This window comes from Denticeps clupeoides, chromosome 4 (genome assembly GCF_900700375.1).
Source record: "Denticeps clupeoides chromosome 4, fDenClu1.1, whole genome shotgun sequence".
Taxonomy (NCBI): Eukaryota; Metazoa; Chordata; class Actinopteri; order Clupeiformes; family Denticipitidae; genus Denticeps; species Denticeps clupeoides.
Genome location: NC_041710.1, coordinates 20165890 through 20189391, shown reverse-complemented (window position 1 = coordinate 20189391; position 23502 = coordinate 20165890). Strand labels below are relative to the sequence as shown.

The 23502-nt window shown below is 42.3% G+C and overlaps 1 protein-coding gene across 3 annotated transcripts in view; it reads right to left on the bottom strand.

Moving 5' to 3' along the window:
* galntl6 (polypeptide N-acetylgalactosaminyltransferase like 6) overlaps positions 1 to 23502 on the bottom strand; it is a 131260-nt gene that overhangs the window by 13096 nt on the left and 94662 nt on the right. For all 3 annotated transcript variants that reach the window (XM_028977506.1, XM_028977508.1, XM_028977507.1), the window contains 2 exons: positions 13730 to 13915; positions 10287 to 10470 (listed from right to left, as the gene is read on the bottom strand). In XM_028977506.1, the coding sequence (XP_028833339.1) occupies positions 10287 to 10470; positions 13730 to 13915 (370 nt within the window). The remainder of the gene's footprint in view (positions 1 to 10286; positions 10471 to 13729; positions 13916 to 23502) is intronic.

Below are 23502 nucleotides of genomic sequence, written 5' to 3'. Positions count from 1 at the left end.
ATGAAAATACCTCAGAGGAAGAGCATAAGGCGTCTATATCAATTTGATATTGTGTAATACCCTGCTGCCCACTTGCCTTTCCAATTTAATAAGGAACAGAAGACCCAACAGTTTCCTGCAGAGATTACTATCATTCCCCCATCTCTATTAACCTGTCAAACCCTTGGTCCCTTTTTTGAATGGAAATAGCCCAAAGAGATATCTCTGTAACTAGTATATATATTTTTTATTCTAAATCATAACGCTCCTAAAATTACTCTAGAGTGTAGGAATCAGCATATGTCAACTGGGTCAGAGAAAATTAAGATGGAGCACTGAAAAAAAAAAACAGGGAGCATTAGTAAATTGGAAATTTCCAACCTCTCCATTTTCTGCATGTTGGTGACATTTTGGACACCATGTGTCATTTGAGATTTCTCAGGAACCAAACTAACATTTTTTACTCACTTGTGACTATAATTATTCATTTTATAGTTGTTCAACTAATTACAGATGTTTTTGGACTCTTTTCAAAATATCACATCATATGTATATTCCCCATATATATATGTGTGTGTGTGTATGTTCCCCATTTAAAAGATTTTTTTTTTTTCAAAAGAACATGCAAAATAAATTGGATCAATAATTTATTGATTAGAAATGAGAAAAAATAATAACAATAATACAATATAACAAAAATCTAACAGTATACAATTATAATTCCAATATACAATTGCAATAATCAATATCATAAATGAACAACAATATTGTGTATCCTGCCATTGCTTGAATCTGTTCTTTTAGAAGTGAGGGACAGTGGCACCTGGCACCTGCAGTGTATGGGTGTTTCCATAGTCCTCCTCCTCATCATCATCCACGCAGAATAAATTACAGAAAAAAATATTGTAAGAAAAAACATGAAGTAAAATGTATTCATTCAGCAGCTAATAATTTAGATTTTGTATCTAATTTGAAGTAATACTGTATACTGTACTCAGAAATTCAACAACGGACATCAAGATACATTTACTGTGTTTGTACAAGTACAGGGAAAAAAGTAATACAGTTAAAAAATACTACTGAAAATGTATGAATAATTTTTCTTTATAATAATACATGCTAAAACAGAGTATATACCTTTCAGAAAAAGGGATCCAAAAATTGGGATCACTATTGTCTGACTCAACTTCTCCTGGCACAGGTAATCCTCTTCATCAGATGAAGATTAAACTGCCCCAGCCCCTCCCCAGTCCTAAACACACACTTTTTTGGCACGCCATCATGGCTTGGTCTTCTTTCAGAATCTACAGTAACAGCAACATCTATCACAATGCGTGCAGCAATATCTCACAAATGCATTGATCAGTTAACTTTACTTTACTTTACTTGGCAGACAAAGCGACTTACTAGGAGAAGACACCAGCAATTCTCATTCGGTTTCCATTTTGAATGGTTCATGCCCTTCATGTTTTCTTGCCCTTTTTGGTGGAATCTCGGCTCCCGGCAGGGGTGTGGATTTTAGACTGTGTATGGGGCTGTCGATTTATTTTGACGATGTTCACTGTTGGACATTGTCCTGCATAGTTTTTGGTGATGTTTATGTGCATGGCTGTGTAATTGTCTTTTGTTTAGTTAGTTTTGTGTGCCTTTAGAAATCATTATTACCATGGCATGCTTGCAGCAAGTGCCGGCAATCACTCGCGTGATCTGACGGCGTGGGTTGGCATTATTGATAGTGTATGGATCAGAGGGTGAGGCAGAAGAGTAATCCAGGGACAAGCAATCTGTAAGGCAATCAAGGGCAAGTCCAGGAGAAAAAACAGGGAAGGCAGTTGGCAGGGTCAGTCAAGGATCAGAAAGGCTTCGCAGCAACGAGAGCAAATCTATGTAGAACAAGCTTTAGAGCAAGATGGTCGCTGGCTGATTATACTCAAGCCGCTTCTGGGTTGTTGGCCGTGTGGGTGGCAGCATGCCCCCTATGTGCCTGGTGGTGGAATAGCGACTGTGACAGTATGAATTATTACATGTTTAGTGGGTGTTTTATTGTGCTGTGCTGTGCTGCTCCCGAGGCCTTAATTTTGATAAGGTTAATATAAAAGACAATCTGACATCAACCTAGCTGTTCCATCTAGATGTGCATGATTCAGATATCTGATTTGATTCAATTTTGATAATTGGGACATGATTCCATTGAATACTAACTCCTGACAATTTTCACACATTTGACTCTATATTCAATAAATACATTTGTTATAAGACTAATCATTTTACTCATTTAGCTGGATCTCAATAAAACATTTTTTTGTTTACTATTACTAGATTAATTATTTTCATCAATCCACTCAAAGGAAATGTAGCCTGCAAATAGCAGTGCTTTAGCATGCTTTATTATAATAACAAAAAACATGTATACACTGCTAAATCCTGTGGGTGCACTCCGGATCCATGTGCCAGGCTGGGGTTTTGTGGAGTCAATGTTGCCTGCCTGAAATTCCTAATTGTGTTCACCTGCTGTTGTCTGTATGTAAGTAGTCATTTTGTATCATTTTGTCTGACCATGTCTTCGTCTGTTGTATGTTGTCTTGTATGACGTGCGATTGTAGTAAAAGACATTCATATTTGCCCTTTCCACAACCATCCCACCATGTATATCCCACACAGACAGACCATAAGGTTGGTTTTAAAAAACATAAAAAATTATCTTCTGAAAATGATCTTTTGCTAATCAGTTTGTCACTTCATAGAAGGCCTTGTGTATTATCTCCGTTCGTCCTCACTCTGCTGAGTGATAATGGCTTAAAGAACCCTGATTGTGTAAGCCCAGACACTTGTAGTGAGATTGTTAAGGCTCAAAAGAAGAATAATAAATATGACTCTCTGGAAACAGGCCAACAGTTGCTGCATTGATTTGCTAATTAAGCAAGGATCTGTGAGAAGAGTGTAGGTCGATGGAATGGAGTGAGTGGAAGTAAACAAGGGGAAAAGAGAAGAGATACTGACGGATGGGTGGGCAAATGTATGTCAATATCACAGATCTATTCGAATGGATGCTGAATGGGTTAAAATTATTAACACATCCATGATTTTATATATTTTATAATATATAAGGGTAAGGGTAGAACAAATGTTACATTATTTATAGATGTTTAATAACCTCTATGTGACAAGACTTATCTATTTGAATTCTTTCACAGAGGATCACAAATACCAAAAAAAGTAGGACAATGTCCCATATTTTAATAAAATGTCCATGGTCATGAAGACATTTGCCTGAATTAATACAAGAACACATCTGAACCTCCTAATCATGTGGTCCAGCAGATCATGTGGTCCAACTGTACTACTGACATATAAAACAGAAATAAGACATCATACGAGTAGTTCATAACATTTCTGCCATTACATGTGCTGCAGACATGTGCTGGCATCTCCTCATCTCTCTCTTGCTCTTGCTCTCTCTCTCTCTCCTGGCTCCTGAACAATGGTTGTCATTGCATTCTCATTCATCTCCACCCTTCTGGCACACTCTATCCCTCAGGACCACACCGGTGGGCATCCGTACCCATGCTGCCAAGCATGCCGGTTCGTCCTCAAGCAGCAGAAAGCTAATTAAAGGATCGTTTAACTAAAAAAAAAAAAGGCTAATTGTCTGAGGTGATTAGGTAAACATGGCCGGAATTATTACCGGCAGAAGAGCAGCTAGTTTGGCCTCTGGGCCCCCTGTGGAAAAAAAAACAGATATCCCTAGTTAAATCTTGGAGAGTGTTTTTCCCTGTTAAATAACGACTTGGCTGGGCCCCGGGAGAGTATGACTACTACCTTACTGTGCTTATTTACAGAGCCACATTGCTCATTAGCAAGAAAGATTGAGCTGGTAAAAAAGATAATCAGCACAAATATATGAGTAGTGCTGCATGGACAATAAAAAGAAACAGACACAAAGAGAACAAATGAAAGGGAGAAAGAGACTCTCTGACTGAGAGAAAGAAATGCCTGTCTTCTGTAGAGATGGACTCCAGCCTAACTGCCCTGCCAGTCTCCTCTGGCTCGGGGGGACTGTGGGGAGTTCAGTTAAAACATCTCTTTGCTTTCACTTGTCCTAATACAATTAATCACCCACCTCGTACACAACTGCCTCTCTGCACCGGGCCTTTATATGAAAAAAAAAAAAAAATGCTGCAATCGATTCCCCCTCCCCAGACAGCCGTTTATTTTTAAGCCTCTTAGCAGTTTGCGACCACCGCTGCCTCTGCCTGGGCTTCGACCAGCCGCCACACAGCCATTGGACTTACCTGCGGCAGCTCAAAGCGCCGCTCGCTACTTGCATTCCAGGAGACAAGCTGCCAAAATCCAATTAAGTTCCCAACAAATACAACATTTACAGAGCTTAAATGCGTCAGCTGGAGGGAAAGGCAGACACATGGCCGACTGTCTGGCCATTCCCTGCGTAATTTCCATGAATACAAATCTACTGTTTTCTGTGACATTCACCAGGAAGAATTCCTAGGTGGTACAAAAGCCCTGTTTTGGGCAGTGCCCAATAGCTTCAGCAGGAAAGAATTGGAATAATCAACACATTTTCTGTCCTATTGTGGTGTGGTAGTATTAAACAGTAAGCAGAAGGAAGGGGGGCTGGATTAGAAGGAGATTTGTGGAGAGAATCATTTGCAATGCGCATTCACACTGCCAAGGTCAGAGTGAGACAACGAATGGGAGCGAGCAAAGCCAGAGAGAGAGAGTGAGTGTGTTCACATCTATGGGCTGGCATATCCCCACTTGTCATTTATCATATTTTACATAATCCTTTCCGCCCGGAGAGAACTTTGTGCATGTGCAGGTTTTTTTTCTCGTTTAGATATGTGTTGAAGGTACAGTAAAGTGAGACAAGGGCAAGTATGAAACAAAAGTGTGTGCATGAATCATTATTAGAGAATATGTGCCATGTGCATTATTCATATTCCATTTCCTCAAACCCACCAATGTGACCCCAATATGTAAACCCCCTCTAATAAAATATGCATATGGATGTTTAATCTTCCCCTCAATTGACCATCAGACTATCCTGGCCCATGCCACATGAGCACTAGGTGGCGGTGTGGCTTAAGACACTGGGCATGAAGTGCGTGGAACTCGGCAGGTCAGGCCATGAATGCAGAGTGGAGGAAATAATGGAGCCTGGTTTATAATGTCATTTAGCCCAGGAAGTAATGCTTGCAGAAGCAAGCTCAGAAGCACTGCACGGCCCGCACGTTTCATTAACGCACGCTTCCTCTGCTTCTCCTTGCTCTTCCTCTGCCTTTTCAGGGGAGAAAAATCTCAGCTTTCTTCCTGGATCAGTCACTTCACAAATGAGCTCTGATCCAGATAGTGAGGCCTCTTTCATCTTGTAACAGGCAGTAAGATCTATATTAAGGCATCTTAGCTGAGCGTGCTCCACGCATGAGAATGTGCAAGGTGCTTCAGCAGCTAGGCCATTAAAACAGAGAAAGACAAGGATACAGTGAGAGAGAGAAGAGAAAGTGGAGAGAAGGAGGGTGAGAATAGGGGAGAAAAAGAAGAAATTTTGAAAGGCACTAAGATCCTGTTTAGTGTGTGGCGGCTGCTGGCTGGTTCGCCTCATTACCAGAGGATCAGATCAGAGGTTTTGTCTCATTCATATGTTCGACTCCTCCACCCCCCAAAAAACGGAGGGAAAAAAAAAGTTCTGCTCCATTCTGTGCCTCCCTCCCCAGGTTTCTGCCAGAGAGGTGCAGCAGTAGATTGTTGTACGGGAGCCGTGCTGTGGGCTAAGCTCGGGATGTGAAGGCTCTGGATGCAATATGAGCCCAGATGGGTTAGCAAAAGGGAGAGAGGGATGGATATGGGCTTAAAATGTGCCTGTGGCTCCAACCTCATGCTTGCTTTATCCAGGGATGTATAGCGCTGCCTCTGATCCATGAGAAAGGGCTTTGGGTGGGTGTGAGCAGCCACATCCAGTCAAAGCATCCACATGTGGTGTAAAAGGTGGATGGTAAAAATAGTTTGTCACCGGGTACGACATTTAAATATTCTATAATCAAGAACGATAAGGATTCATTCTCCAATGGTTATTGATGGCACTTGGCTCTTTTATGTTTGTGTGTCTGCATGTTTGTGGGTGTGCAGAGGTGTAAAATGAGTGGGTGCAAAAGGGTGTGTTTTTGTGCTATCCACATCTCTCGAGAAATGTCTATGCATGCATTCCTTCTGCCCTATGCACTCTCTGAGACAAACACACTCACACACAAAAATTCAGGTGCACCAGAGTTCCTCAGTTCAGGTGAAAAGCTTCTTTACATCGTTCCCATCTCCCCGCCCCACTATTATTTATCATCTTGAGCTGAGACTCATCCTTAATGAGAACTGTCTCCGGTATTCATGCTCTGTTTTAGCTGATATGAAGAACATCACTTTCTCTATTGATTTTAGGAAGGGCTTTTCCTCGGCTTCGATCATTCCTCGCCCTCTTTATTCCACTGTAAAAAAAATAGTGAAATGAACAAAAATGCCGCCACCATGCACTGAGCAAGTGTGAGATAAAGAAAGAGTGAGATAGAGAGAGGGGGAGAGGGTCTCTGGTGCCGGCCCTCCAATGGAGATATCTCTCTCACAGGCTGCGGGATGTGTACAGAATGGCAGTGTGTTGGGGGATGGAGTTGCACTCGAGCATCAGGCTGCAGACAGACAGGCCTTTGTGCTTCTCTGGTGGTGTGGAAGGAATGAATGTCATTTAAAAAATGTTTTTTTAAGTTTGATGGGCCTATGGGGTTTTAAATTAGGTGTTGAGGGGACAAATGCAGGATTTTAAGTCTTCTTTGAGTTCTGACAGTTCATCTGAGAGCAGATAAGAGGAAACCGAGCACCAAGATATGATCAGAACTTGAAGATTTTCATTACAGCAATATGCAATGGGTTACAGTGATTTAATCACAGTTAGGGGAAATGGAAAGGACAATTACAAAATGAATCCAATAAATGATGTCAATAACAAAAACAATAATCATGCTAATAATATAACATAATAAGAAAAATTCTAAAAGTAAAAAACATTCTTCTGCAAAATACTGTGGTTAATTAACAGATTATTATTGTCAAGCAAAATAATAGCAAAAGCATTAAAACATAAAGCTTGACACGTTAAATTGTAGTCATGTGAGGTCATGTTTTGCATCAGCATTGCATCAAATTTTAGAGCTGAAACACTAAATGCGTCTATACACTACACACATGTGTGTCTCTCAAAGTCAAGGATGGTTCCAAGGATGGAAGTCATGTTTTTCAGAGGCAAGCCAGGCATCCTTGAAAAAATCGCACCAGTTGTTCAGCAGAATGCAATGATGTAGTAACCTTGAAATGTAGGACCCCACTAACAGCCTGTTGGTGAGCTGTCTATGGTGCTGAACTTGGTGGTTTATGCACTGTTCCTTAATTCAAGAAAAATAATTTACCGGACTTTATATTTGTGTCATTTCCAATGGCCAGATATGGTTCTTTCTATTATTATGTGAAAATAAACAATTCAACTATATTTGTAATTAGTCAAATATCCCTGGCATGAAATGCAGCACCAGACCTGTGAACAGAGGCACAGAAGCAATTCTCAGCTTCTACAAAGTGGTTCAAATAAAAAGGTGTCTCCTAACCTGGGTACTGATAGTAACTGAGATTCAGTGGCACCAGATGGTGTTTGGAAACTGAACATATTTTGGAAGATTTCCAAAGGTGGGAAGAGGGCTACACTGTAATGCAGATAAAGTGAAGTGATTGTCACATGTGATACACAGCAGCACAGCACACGGTGCACACAGTGAAATTTGTCCTCTGCATTTAACCCATCACCCTGAGTGAGCAGTGGGCAGCCATGACCGGCGCCCGGGGAGCAGTGTGTGGGGACGGTGCTTTGCTCAGTGGCACCTCAGTGGTACCTTGGCGGATCGGGATTCGAACCGGCAACCTTCTGATTACGGGGCCGCTTCCTTAACCGCTAGGCCACCACTGAAATGATATGAAATACACACAACACCCTTTTTGGCTATTAAGTTAAACATTCTTTGCAACCTGTTCACATTTTTGTCATTCTACTCTAGTTTAAAATGTCCTACTTTTCGGGTAATTCGAGTAGTCTGAAGCTCGTGAAATGTCCAGGTTTCTTTCATTTTCCCCTAAAATGTATGCACTGTATAGTTGGGTAGTTTGTCATCTGCATAAAAATAAATGTTCCTGAATATATGGTTTTGTTGAGCCACTGTGGAAAGAAATATCAGGGTATATTAGCTCTAACCTGAATATGTGTGAATGTTTTTTACAAATGTGTTTTTTTATCCCTTAAACTCTTGTGGATATTACTTCTGCTCTGCTACCCTAGTTATAGAACATTTCCAAACAGCATTCTGGGATATTAGCGCTATTAAAACCGCAGGCTCTCTCAGGGGTGGGAATGACAGATGGCGGCGGTTGAGAATATTTAACGTTTTATGAGTGCCGACTCATAGTTTTATGAATCCCTCTGGTCAAAGTGTGTGTGCATGTTCCGGTTTTGTAGGCATCGCTGCGAATCTGTAAGCTCAGCGGTAGGAGGGGGAGCAGGGTGATGATGGTGAAAGGTGAGGTGAAAGTCTACTCAGTTTATCTGAAATGCTACTGGACTATGAAACTGGGGTGGATGTTGCTAGGTGTCCTGGAAACTCTGGAGAAAGATGAATATCAGGAAAACATTTTAAATAATAATAAGAAGAGAGGACACAAATGCACTTTATTTAATATTACCAGCTCTGATTAGCCTAACTACCTAAACTACCTCACAAACAAGGAAATGTAACATTGCTATGGGCTTAACCATCCATTTTGCCTAAAAGTAAAAATGTAGGAATGTAGGAATGTACAAAGTGTTCAAATTTTTAACTTGATGATTGGTTGATTTATTGGCCACTGGGCAGTGTTGAGATGTGAGCGCAGCAGCCAGGCGGCTCCACTGAAAACAATGCATGCATAAAAAGGTTCTTCATGTGAAATGTCCATAACAACATACACATTGTAAACAGCACAGACCTACACAACCTGCAAGGATTACACACTGCTACAAAGAGCACTTGTCCAAACAGAGTAAAAAACAGAGCACCACTTTACAGGACAAGGGTTAGTGAATACACACACACACACACACACACACACACACATGCGCACACACACACACACACACACACACACACACACACACACACATACAGCAGAAGCAGCAACACTACCGATACACATTAACACAGATGCATTATCAAAGAGAATTCTCCATGTTTCTTCAGGAGCCAACTGTGACTAAAGGAATCCTCATGATACAGGCCACAGAGGCCAAACCCTGAGCACTATGAGGCCTCGGCTCCATCACCAACATCAGCTGCAATATCAGCCACTCACATCACCTCCAATATCCTCCCAGCTCTCCACCTGCACCGCTGGGACTCATTTGGCACCCAGTACATCCGCAGAGTGCCAGCCGAAGGCTGGGAGAAGAATAAAAGCCGACCTCAGGTGGTTAAAGTTCCACACATGACAGGACTTCACCCCACCCAGTGCTCATAAAAATACTCATGAAAACTGCTTTATGTCAGCAGTGAAGTAGGGAAGGGGTTCATATAAAGCCATTAATCACTTTTTTTCAGTTCTCTCTTTTCTCACGTACATCCTTTCAGATCCTTTGGTTAAAAAGTGTGGAAAAGTGCGGCTGGGATGAAATGGTGGCTGACCTATGGTGTGCTCCTATGTAGCCTCAGTAGACACACTTATCTAGAGGTCACAGGCGCAGATGACATTTTGTACATTATCCCTTTCCCAAGAGCCCAGTGCTCCTAATGAAATGCCCTTTTTATACATGCCGAGGGTTAAGCAGGGAACACTCCCTGTATAATCATGGCTTCAGACCTGGCTGGTTCAACTCAAACTCAAACGTCCATTTTAGTGAAGAACAGAGGGTGTCAGAGTTGTGGTCGAATTATTCCCTCAGTGTCAGTGCAGCTTTTGTAGCACATGGCAAGTGGTAGAAGTAGGGCACTGGCTGACGGGCAAAGCTTCAGTGTAAGGCTGAGGGTGCACCATTTCAGGATGAGTTTTCAATGAGATAATAATTAAGGTCCTAGAATTAGCAAATTAAAAGACATAATGCTGACTACTGAAAAGCCCGACACTTACTAATGGGACAACTATTGGACAGATGCACTCAGATGGCCAGTGTAAATACTTTATGGTGCCAGTAGAAATGTGTATGTAAAGAGTGCGCTAGTAATAGGTTTACTTACTCGTATGGATCACTGGGGTCCGAGCCCTGGAGCTCCGGTGGGATGGGGATACGTTTATAGTACATCTCCCAGTCGAATGCTCCTCGCATGGCGTCACCTGCTTGGGCCTCATAGCCAAAGTGGTTGTGGTCGATGACGTCAATCATTGGGCATACGATGGTCCTGGGATTCTGGGCTATCTGGTCTTTAACGGATGACATGAAGGAGTGGGGTTTGAAGTAGAGGAAGAGACAGAGGGATGTTTTAAATGCAGCCATTTCATCCAAGGTAAAACAGATCCAAAAATGCGCTGTAAATAAACACCGGAGAAAAGGAGCAGATTTGCTGGAGATGAGCAAGAGAGAGAGATCTATCACCATTGCTATGCCTCCTCTCCCCTTCACAGATTTGGAAGGAGGGCCTATGGCCCCCGAGGCCCCGCTCCACCCTCCCCCACCCACGTCTACTCTCGGTAGGATTGGCCAAGTGCGGTAACTGCTGTGAAATTGGACCTGCTGCAGTGGCTGGGCGATTAGAAACAATTACAGCGCTTCAAAGTAGGTTTGCTCCACGGAGGCCGACCGAAACGTTGGCCAACTATGTCTTTGTCACTCAGAGGCGCTAAGCTGTCCCAGATCTGTCACCCTTCCCTTCCCTACGCACTCTGTCTGCTAGACCATGGAGATCTGTGAGAGGGAATCTGCTCCCTCTCTCTCTTCCTGTTTCTCTCTCTCTCTCTCACACACACACACACACACACACACACACACACACACACACACACACACACACACACACACCTTTGCACGCAATGAAAGTGGCATTACTTGATGGAAATGTGCAATGCACTTTATCCTATCACAATTAAAGCTTTCAGAGTGAATGAAACCCCAATCTACACAGATTGACTAAAATAGGTGATGCATATGAGCAGAAGCAGCCCTGCTAGTGAATGGCGCTACTGTGGCTTCAGGTTTTATCACACATCCTGTGCTCCCATGATAGGCTCATTTCCAATTGACCGGAGCAAAAACAATACCTCCATTCCATGCTGATTAAGTCAAACTGCAACCCGGCTATCGTAGCGGGGCTCGTGCCACACAAACCGCTAAGCGGTGCCAATGCACACAATCTCTTGATTTAGGAGCATCTTTGTTTTGTCATGTCTCACTGAAATATCCATCCGCTGTGCTTACACAGACAGAATGCTTTGTTTTGTTCTGTGGGATCTCAAAGGCGAACGCTAAGTAGTCTAAATCTGAATACACTAGACTCCATCTGACGCTCGCACAGATGCAGCCGGAGCGAGAAGGAGAGCGAGAGCACGAGACAGGGAGAGGTTCTAATTAAATAAGATGAGGAAATCAGGAGTGAATTTAAACAGGGACGGGGATCGACCTGTGATGAATGTTGAGTGGGTGGAGGCAGTCAGGTTTCACTGCGAGCTCTTGTGTGTGGGCGGAGGGGAATGGGGGAGGATGTCAGGAATGAGTAGAAAAGCACATTTTGGCGTCATTCATGCCATGAACATTTTCCCCTGTCACTGGTCAATTGCTCATTATGTCCGACATACATAATTTCCCTTGATCATTTTCACATCCTCCGGTAAGGCCTGGCCTGACAGAAGAGGCGGTGAGAAATCTTCCAGCAGAGCCAACCGTGCTTCACCCGTCCATTACAGCAAAACAAAAAGACCTTACATTTTACACAAAGTTGACATGGAGCAAAGAGAGGAATGGAAAAGGGTGAGTTGGAAAAGTGCTCTATGCTGTCCATCATGTCTCAGAGTTTTTGTTCCTAATGGTCGGCCGTGTCTGCTTCTCTGCTCACCCTGTGCCTCCTCAACTCTAATCACACGTGTAAAGCTACAGCTCAGCGAGCCTCTCAACGCCAGCGCCTGACTCAGAACAGCCAATTAAAGATGTCCATGCTGCGCGGCCTCTAACTCAGAACCTCCAGAAACAACGAGGGGAAACTTGTATGCTCTTTTGGCCTATAATATGGATAGGCAGCCCTACATGATAATGTCATGTGATACAATGGATATGTACACACCCATGTAAAAATGCCAGGATGTGATCTAAAAAAATCAGACTACACTAAACTATTTCAAAACCTTTCCCAGGATTTATATGACCTATAACTTACAATTCAATTTAAAAAAATATTAGGGAGAATACATAAAATACAACATTTACAATAAGCTGGTTGCATAAGTGTGGTGACTTCATAAGAGAATGGAGGGACCGTTCTCCACTGAAAACAGACCGATCTTGTTTGCAGATCGTCAAGAACACAGAGTTCCTCTAAAGGAGAACCTCTCCTGGACTCTCAACCCCAGCCTGTTAGCCAAAAAATCTCAGCAGCATCTCTACTTCCTTCGGGGGTTCAGGAAAGCTCATCTCCCACCACGCATCCTCTACAGAAGGACCATTGAGAGCATTCTGACCAGCTGTATCACTGTCTGGCTTGGAAACTGCACCACATAGGGCCGCAAGATCCTACAGTGGAAAGTGAGGACAGCTGAGAAGATCATCGGGAGGGAAGTCTCTCTTCCCTCCATAACAGACATTTACAACACGCATTATTCACCCTCTTACCATCTGAAAAGAGGTACTGAAGCATTCGGGCCCTCACTGCCAAACTCTGCAACAGCTTCTTCCAACAGGCCATCTGAACACTCAGGGACTTTCCCCTCTGGACTGACACATGCACACACACACACACACACTAGCATTCATTTCACTAGTTTAGCACTGTCTGTCTCACTGTTGTCTATATATTTTTTTTAAACGTTACGTTTCTTTCACTATGTACTCTCTAACATGTATGTAGCTGAAATTACAATAAAGCTCAACTTGAACTTGAGTTGAACTTAAACTTTCCACTAATACTTTGAATTAATTCCAGCAAATGGTCTTTTTGGGAAGGAATCTATCAGCACGGAATTGGCAGCATTTCCCTGCAAAAATGTCCCAAATCTGTCAAATTGCAAGGGCAACGCTTTTCACAGCCCTCTTCAGGTCACCTCACAGATTTTCTGTTGGATTTAAGGCAAGGCTCTGGGCTCACAAAATATGGCCTTTAAAAAGGAGTGTGTATACTTTTTTTTCACTGTAGATGGATGTAACAGCATGAAAACTGACACACACACACACACTGTATAGTTCTGACTGATTAGATGGGGTTTCTACTATGTAACATGCAAAAATAAGAGTAGTTTGACCTGCGAGCTTAAAAAAAAAATCAGCATTGTATACCTGTACTGTATTTAAAGACATGTTGCTGAGGGAAAAGCTCAAAATGTACAGATAAGCATAAAAAATGCTATGCTGTTGCCATTCACAGCTGATTTGTCACTGAAATAACAAAAAATAAATATGGTAAATGTGAAAATAAAGCCTACTAAGTCCCCTCTGTCCTCCCTCCCTGTGCAGCGTGAGCACTTCTTTCTCTAATCTTACCAAGCAATGGGGGCAGCCAGTTGACGTTTGCTTCGCAGTGCGAGTCCAGGAAGGTCAGCACCTCCCCCTTTGTCACCGAAGCGCCCAGCAGACGTGTACGTATCAGCCCCTCGCGCTTCTTTGTCCGTACTATCCGCACTTTAGGAAAGCGGGCCATGTACTCCTCTAGCCGACCTTTTAGGTGTTCTGCAGGAGAGAGAAGAGGGGATTGAGAAAGAGGGATTAGACAGATGTTGAAAGTTGGTGCTCGAGGAAAACAAGTAATCCCTGCCATTCCCTGAGTACAGACTGATCATCTGCCACCTGCGTTGTCGTCCTGAACATCACATCAATATTACAAAAGGTGAAAAGAAATACCAGGCTTGTGCAAAGACTGCTGCATTTTTTTATTCATGGCCCAGATTTGTGTGTATGAAACACTTGGGTGGGCGAGAGGCCGAAATGAAAGAATGCGGAGAGTATGAACTGCTGTTATAAATCTTGGTATTATTTCCCCATTTTCCTCGACCCATTCAAGGGGATTAATGTTTAACCCTCTTTAGAATTCCCCTGGTGGTAACGCTTAATTGAATTGCTAAGTTGGCCTTTGTTTCCTGAATATTAAATAAGACCCACCTGTGACTGTAGTGGGAAAAGATGTTTAGTCAACTATAGCTATTGGGAAAATATTGTATATGCAGATATCTTGTGTATAACCTGATTATTACATGAAAATATAAAGAGAAAAAATAGGGCATGAAAAAATACACATTACAAGAGAATCCAGTCACATTTGTACACTTTCCTAGCACATCATCTGAGGAATTTGCCAAAAGGAGAAAAATCACAGTAAAAATAAAAGAGACAAAATATCCAAAAAAGAAGAAAAAGGGTGAGGGTAATGTTTTTGACCTCTTTCTGAGACTGTGTGAGGCGAGCCCAGCGTGACGACTGTCTGTGTCTCTGTGGAACGGAGTATCTTTTTATGTGCATTATTTGTTCATTCTGGTCGCGGTAGGACTTTACGCCACGCTGCCCCTGCGTTCAGACGCTTTGCATTAATACCTGCACCCGCTCTATCGCTGCTCTGCAGATACCTATGCCAGCTTCCCCCTGCGCCCCCCCGATTGGACATGCTGCTTTTTAGTGGGATTAGTGCAGGAAATGTAGCTTGAGCTGGAGGGTAAGGCACATGGATTCGTCCCTGGGAGGACGCGATGTTCGCTGGTTTCTCATCTCCACTGAGTTTTGATTAGTGGCTGTGTGAAGGCGTGTACAGCCGAGTGAAATGCTTCTTCAGTACATTTCCCTCTTTTAAAAAGAAGTCAATTAAGTGCTGCTGAGATGCAACGAATACAGAGTGCAAACACACACCCACTGCTCAGTAGCACTGTGAGCCTATGCTGAAGAAAAAGTAGTGTGGTGAGTCAAAAGCAGACGCCAGCCAGAGCGTATTAAGAGCGAGAAAGGTCAAAGTTCGCTACAGGATGCTGATTCGGGCAGCAGATGGATGCATCCTGTCATCTCTGCTGGCTCAACAGCAATTAAAAGATGGATATGTGTGCTGCAACAATGTCCTGACCCAGGGGAGGCTGCCCCTCCTATGCTGACACAAAACACTGAATTCAATCGATATCTAACATTTTTTTTCTGGAATTACAGCCAAAAAAAAAAAAGAAAACGGTCCAATTTTTAAAATAAAATGTCCCCACTATAACATCCCAAGGAGGCTGTGACACATGCAGCTGCTCCTGCCAGTAGCGGCATGATGGGAAATATGAGTCCACACAACGCAAAAGGGGAGAGGGCCGTATGCAGGGCCTACTCTGCAATGATGACAGCTGATTGGCTGAGGCCCACAGGGGCAGGACTGACTGTTCTGCTGCCATTGTGACAAGGCCAGAGGCCAGTGCTTAGCTCGTGGGACTTGTAGACAGACACAGGCTCTGCCAAAGTCACTAGAAAAAAGTTCCAATCAGCATTTTTTTTCAACTTTTTGTATGATTTTTTCTCTCTTTTTGTCCCCCTATTTTGGTCAACTGGAACACTAAAAGTCCCATGGTGGCGAGCCATCACAGTAATGGCCTCAATAAAAAAAGACAGAGGCGTTATGAGTGTCATGGCAATCTCATTGTCTTTAACAGCACATGGGAAAATATTAATCATAAAAAAGTATGGTTCTTGTTGCTGAGCAAGTGGGGACCATGTCACACATTGGAGAGGAGTATTCTTTTTTTCGCAAAACGAAAAACGAAATCTGTCTGACGATGTCTTTTGAGTGCTTGATTAAACGAGGTCATAAATCATTGGGGGTTGATGCATGCCAGACAGCCACAGGCGAAGAGGGAGGAAGTGACAAATAAACAGTTATGAAGGCGGCAAAGTTTTCAGTCCCGTCGGCCCTGGTCCTGACAAGCTATGATGAAGGGCAGCAATGTTTCTCACTTTAATGTCTGGCAGGACCCATTCCTTTGAGGAGGTTCCTTTGCCTCCCCCTTTCCTCACAAATCTCTACCATTCCCGCTGTCTGAGGCACTTGTTTGCTTTTCAAATATTCCTTCTGGTGTCCTCAACCCTCAACATAGCAGCAAACATCCACTTGCCCTCTACCTCTAGACACTTTTACAACTGGTATAGAGTAATGGCTTGAACAAGTTTCAGGATGGCTTCTTTTGAATGAAATGTTGTCACTGCAGGTCATATTTCAATTCTAGGGGCAATGCTACACACAAGGAATATAAATTATTGGCAATCATTTGTAGATGATTGGCATTGTAGATGAGCATATTTGTAGATGAGCATATTTGCCTTTTTGAGAAAAGAAAGGTGCAGTGAAAATGAAATAAATGAATAGTAAACTCGATTACAGTGATGGTGGTAGAATGAGGTGTGCGTGTGTGTGTGTTCACCATTTTATGTGTTTTTTAATGATTTGTGGCTGATTCAGGTATAAAGTGTCTTCCAACACTGCGCCTGTGATGCACTGAACCCCAACTTTTAACAAAAGTTGACAACAGAATTTGTATGGGTAAGCACCATCCCCACACACTGCGTGATTGGGGCTTCCATATAAGCAGGCAGTGGCGTGGATGGGCAGAGCGGTCTGTGCACGAGTGTTGGTTTTTCTTGTGTTGTGCCGTGCTGGAGTGAGAGGGATCGCTGGTGCTCCCTGAGACAGACGTCAACCAGTGACGTCTGGGACATTCATCATCTCTACAAAGGCGGAGGACTTGTGGAGACTGACAAGAGGGCGGCCGTGTCTGGCAGCCGGTACTGACACACGGCTGCACCTAAGAGTACTTGATTCAGCGTTAAGCGTGATGGTTCAGTTTCCCCTTCATTTCATGTGTTCCAAATATACTGTGTGATACCTCGGGGTCCATTATCAATTACCACACATGCCACACTTGTGTCTTTACTTGACCATTTACTCAGACACAGAGCGGAGTAATTCACCCAAAAGAATAAAACAGCGTTTCCACTTCACCAACCACCCATAGCTTTAAATACTGAAATGTATAAGTACAAAGTGTAAATTCTAACTACAGCCATAAATAGCTATCTGAGAAGAGCGAGGAAGAGGAAGGATCGGGCACTCTGTGGGCAGTGTGCTGTGAATCCTTAACAAAACAAGTCTCAAAGAAAAAGATAAAAATATTATCCAATTAAATGTGTGACTCAGTCATGTACTATTTACTGGGTCCTCTCACATTCGATTATCTCCACAAAGATTCTTGCAGGAACTTCTTATCTGTGGAAACTTCAGGAGTTTGTGGTCACTGAAAATGGAGAGGGGCATTTAGTAATTGTCAGAGTCGTTCATCAATGCCCTATCTACCTGGAAAACAATGCAGCACGGCGGGAAACAAATAAACACGTAAACACACAGCGCTAAGCTTTTACTTAGCAGTGACATCCATGAGTCACAGAGAGGAGATCTGGAGTAATGAGCTCATTAATAAAGGGAATTACCTCTATTTAACCCTGTCTCCATTTTCTTGGCCTCTTTCTATCCCTCTCCTCCCTCAAAAACACTCAAAATTGGCACTATTTGGTGTAAGTGAGGCAGACTGCTCACCTACGGCGTGACCTGATCTACCTGAACTCAAGTGTAAGGGCTTACAGTCCTCCATGGCACATCGGCTGGCAGTGAAAGCCCTGCATATAACGCGGATCTCTGATTATAGTGGGCCACCAACTGATCTCAGACCAGCTCCATGCTTCTAGAGCTCCTAGAATCTCTTTGGAGAGTGTTTGCTCTCCTAAATCCAATCATCCAAACATTTACCTACTTGCACTTGCTATGAGCATCTTTCTCCATGCACTGTCATTGAATAAAGTAGCAAACGTCTCACATTTTCCTGAAGCAAAATTGTTATTACCTGTTGTAAGCTGCTTTTGATTAAAGCCTCTGCTAAATGAATGTAATCCAATCTAATGCATATATTTAGTTTAAACAAAGACATGTATACGTGTTTGAAATATATTATATGGTAGCAGTGTAATCATTTTAAATAAGATAAGAAGAGCGAACAGTTTTTATGAATATATCAAGACTACACTGCATATTTAAACTGATTGTTTGTTTTTTGTAGTAAGAGTTTAATCTTTTTCTTCTAGTACAGTCATGCCATGATGTGTGAAATAAACAAATCAGAGAGCCGTGGCACCCAGAGCATTCCTTCGGCTTTGCCTTTGTTCATTACACACCACATAGTTGTGAAGGCTGCCGTAGGCCAGCCTGTGAATAAAAGACCAACCCCCCTTCCCCTGGTTGGCTCCAATTTAGTCAACCAGCCTCGCCTCCAGGGAAAAAAAAAACACACGCTCCCATGAAGCGTTCATAAAATCGCCTCTGTACTCAGATCAATGTTCTGACTCTCCCAATTTATTATATTCCTGCTTTAAAGAGGAAGCAGAAATGAGGTTTGCACACTTGGGGACTTGGGGAGACTGGGCCGCAGTGTCGGCACGGGTGCCCGGCTCGGCGCTTTGGCTGTTTGTTTGCTTTTTTAGCAGCTGGCTGGACTCATGAGCCACAAGAGAGCAGGTTTATGGCATGCAGAGGTTAGTGTTACACTGGAGGACTGCTCTTGTTTAGTTCTATAGCTAAGCAAAAAAACACAAAGCAGCATCGGTGGAACCAGGACCTTTCACAAACAAACATGAATTACAAACAATGTAATTCATCAGGATGACGTTCAGTCAGCACTTTCAGCTCTAAAACATAATAACTACTGAGAATCAGAAAACTATTTGTTTCCACTGAGGTAGCGCATTTAATTAGGTTGGAAGAGAAAGTCATCTGATGGGCATTCTGAACAGAATATCTACTTTCCTGAAAAATCTGACCATGCTCTAATCTAATTTATCTGCAGCTGGTTCCAATACAACTCTACATGATGGTTGATAAAAGATACAATAATCCTGTAGTGGGAAATTTGCAACACAACAGAAAGTGGACAGTAGTATGAATAAACATCTACACCCACAGTACAGTCTGAAAATATACATATGGATGAGTACATTTAAAATATAAATGTATATATGTAAAGTTAGATAAAGAAAGTCCTGGAAGCTCAGATATTTCGTTACCAAACAGGACAGATTGCCTTTTGGAAATCTGTAATCAAGTAAAGTGAAAGTGAATTGTCATTGTGAAACACTGCAGCACAGCACATGGTACACAATGAAATGTGTCCTCTGCTTTTAACCCATCTAACCCAAGTTTCTAAATTCAATGCAGGTTTCATTTCATTTCACTGTTTTTTTCTTGTTGTTGAAGAGTATAGGCCTAATGTTGTTTGTCTTTCCTCCACTCCACATGACTTTAGCTGCAGGTGCATCCATACTTCCACCAGCAGTGATATTTTCTGCACTCGGAACAACAACCAAAAAATAACAACTTGACACTTTGAAAGCCAACTGGGACAAAATTCTTGCCGAACTGCGAAACGCCATTGCAACAAGCCAAGGATTTTCTTTGGTTTATTTATTATCTGCTCCTCCTTCATGTGCTACTAGCACACTGTACAGAAGAACGCAGACTCAGTCTGTTTAATTCACTGAGAGCCTTCTTACACCAATGAATGTTTGACATGACAGCAGTCTTTAATAAATCCGCCTACTGGTGGATGAATAGTCACATCAGCCATAGCCTCAGCTCAGAGCACAACTCCTGACAACTGCAGTAAAATGAATGAGTTTTTATTTCACCCTTTTTTCTTACTAAAATCATAAGTAAACACAGATGCATGTTGAAAATAATTTTTCTAAACCACTAAATGCAGCTGCGAGCCAATCCAGCTGAATGTTTTTTTTCTTAATCTTGCTACTAAAAAGCAGTTATTTAACACAACATGTTTTGTAGTTGCAAAATCCATTTTTTCTCCCTCATTTAGCTCTTGCCCAGAAATGCACATCAATTCTTTAAAGATTCCAAGTGCTTAGCATGCACAAACAAAATCTATTCAGCTGTCTGCATTTACCCCATCACCTCTAAAGGCTTTTAACGCAACATTAAACCTGCAAAAATGTAAAGTAAGTATATTTGAAAGTATAATATCTGTATGCTTTGAATGCTTTCAGTTGTGTGTGTGTGCATGTGCACGTGGGTATTCCCCCAATGTAAGTCACACATCCCAGTGGTGCAGCCTCAGAACGACTCGGCATGGGACATCGATCAATCACACATTACGCTTTCACTACAGAGCAACAAGCTCAATAGTTTTACCCACAAGCCATAGCACTACAGTAATTACAGCTATAGAATCACCTCCATGGTTCATAGAGACAAAAGTGTTATTGCTTCTGAGCATGAGGAACAGTTGTACAGTATGCGATGATAGGTCACTGAAAGAAATAAATGCTCCTTTTCCCTTCTGACTGAATACAGTCTGAAGAAAATATAGATTTCCCCCAGCCACATCACCTGCAACAAGAGCTATGGATCGCAGTATTGATGTAGGAACAGGCTACGGATAATTGATATTCAAATGCCAAAGTTGCTGTGCACGCATTTGACAATCCTGTGTGTACTTTCCATAGATGGCAAATCATTAGGGCGGTGAATAAATGCCCACGCATGAGCTTTATCGATCCTAAAACCTCCATAACTTCCAGATCAGAGTGCATGTGTTTCCTTTATATACAGTGAGTTGGTGGTTTTTAAAGACAAGACAGACAAGATAGGCATTGAAAACTCACTCCACTGCCCAATGGACACTCAGTTTTTCAAGATTGCCTCTTAATGCAATACACTCAACAAGGTAGCGCAGTTAAGCCTAATGTCAGCCCTGAAATACTGTTCATCCAAAGAACACGCAAATACATACATTTCATGGACTGCACAAAGAACATGAAGTACTGTGTACATAGCTTTAGGGATGTAGGAAAGCCAACAAAGCTTGCATATATGAGATACACTGCCTTGTAAAAATTCATTATCCTGTATTGTAGTTTTTAAATTTAACCAAGATATAAGTAAAAAAAATTTTTTTAAAAATAGAAATTATGCAGCCCCATTAACCATTCACAGAGGTTCAAGAACATAAATGTGCATAATGGGTCAATGAATGAATCATGTTTAATGAACGAATCAGGTTGTCGAAACTGTTCAAGGGGTTCTGGGGGGCAAGTCAAAGCCCTGAACATTAGGAATGGTCTGAGGAACATGGCAGTATAACAGTATAGTGTGACAGAAACCACTGGCGTCAGGGGAACTCTTGCCATGAAGGCATACATGTAGTCTGCATCAACCTCTAGGTAGGTGGCATGTGTCAAAATAACATCAACATGGATGTCAGGACCCAAGGTTTCCCAGCAGAACATTGCCCAGGGCATCACGCTGCCTCCGCTGGGCTGCTGTTTTTGCAAGCAACTTTGGAGGTGGACAGGGTCAGCATGGACACTTTGACCAGTCTTGCTACACTCCTCCATGTGCAGTGGGCGGTGATGCCGGTTTCTCTGATACTATTCTATCATGAAAAAAGCATCAAAAAGAATTTTCTAAGTTCTTCTGTGCAATCAAGCCTGACTGACTGGCTGGGGTTTTAATGTTAAGGCTGATGCATATTTAACACCCCACCATTTTACATTACTTTACAAATGCCTTGTTATACATTCTTAAGGCCTCTGTCAGAGAAAAGGGATGGTCTGATCAGGAGAGACACATCCATTATAAATGTGTCTTAAGAATAAATATGTGTGTGTGTGTGTGTGTGTGTGTGTGTGTGTCTGTGCAGAAAAAACACTGCTTTTGAGACTGCTCAAAACTTTTTGGCAGGGCTACACAGTGAGGCACACACACACACACACACACACACACACACACACACAAACACACACAGAGCTCTGAGGTCTTAAAGGAAGGCAGATTACAATGCAGCACAAGTCAGCAGAGATCAGAGATCTGAACATCACACATACATGTGTGTGTGTGTGCTTATATGTGTATTGTGATGAGATTGGCAGTTCCAGTTCCTTCTAACCTCTTAATCCCATGAGGCATGACAGTGGGTGAGTGAATAAAGTTGTCCAAAAAGGGAAATGCTGGTGAAAGTCTGTCAGATTGCATACACCCCTCTCTCTCACTCCCTTTCTCTCACACAAACACACACACACACACACACACACTATGAGAAGATCTCTTCACTCCGTTAGACAGTCTTGGGATGGCACAGCCAACGATCACTGTGCTCTGATGGCTTATCACAATAAAGGCAGAGCGACAAAAAAAAAAAAAAAAAAAAAAACAAACAAACAAAAAAGAGGGTTAGAAAGACCCATCCTCACCACCCTCCAGGCAAACCAACAAGAAAATAAATAAATAAACAGAGAGAGAGGGCGAGAGCAATGAGAAGACCACATTCAAATCTCTGCCCCTCCACATCCAACAGAATCGCTAGAATCCGCACATCAGAGCCGCATTGGCTGAACCCCGGCACCACCGTCCGCTGTTTACAGCTCCGCACAGCAGCCAGACGTATCCCAGCCTCTCATCTCCTGCTCATCAAAGACCCAAGTAACAAAGTTTCAAATCCAGGAAGTAAACAACAACAGTCCCTCTGAACAACGGCTTGCTGTATTGGTGCCGGTGGCACCGACCTGCCGCGTCTATCTTAGTCCAATAGCTCACTGAGCGCTGCTTTTGCTGTGCTAACGGGGACGCTTTTAATGTCCCCACATGATGGACCCGAGCAGCAGGCTTTCATAAATCTGCCCTTTATGAGCCATTCCATTTGCACATCATATTAAAACATTGCATTTTCCCTGGGATATAATATCAGAGTAATGTCAACCTGGCAGTCCAACGGCCATTGTGAAATGGCACTTCGTACTGTTTAATGAGCAATAATATATTAAAATCGGCTCTGTTAACATGGGTTAAGGGCTCAGTAAATAATCACAGAGAGGAAGAGGTGAATGTGTGTGTACTCTTGTTCATATCTGTTTTATTAAGTGCTTTATTGTCTTGTACTAAGAGTAGAAAGATATTTATGAAACAAGGTATAAAATGTTGTACGCTGATGATTTGACCACAAAACCAAAAACAAAATATCCATTTAACATATATGTGCACTTAGGATACATTTCATAATTAACATAGTTATGGCAAATTATTTAATATAAGAGGTCCAAATAATAGTAATAAAACATTAAAATAAAATAATTACATTTTTTTAAAAATGGGTAAGAGTAGACAATTATCCCCTGATCACTAGACATTTTTTTTTTTAAATAACATTATGCAAAGAAAAAGCAACACAGTGAATAGCCTTGCCATTTTCCATGTT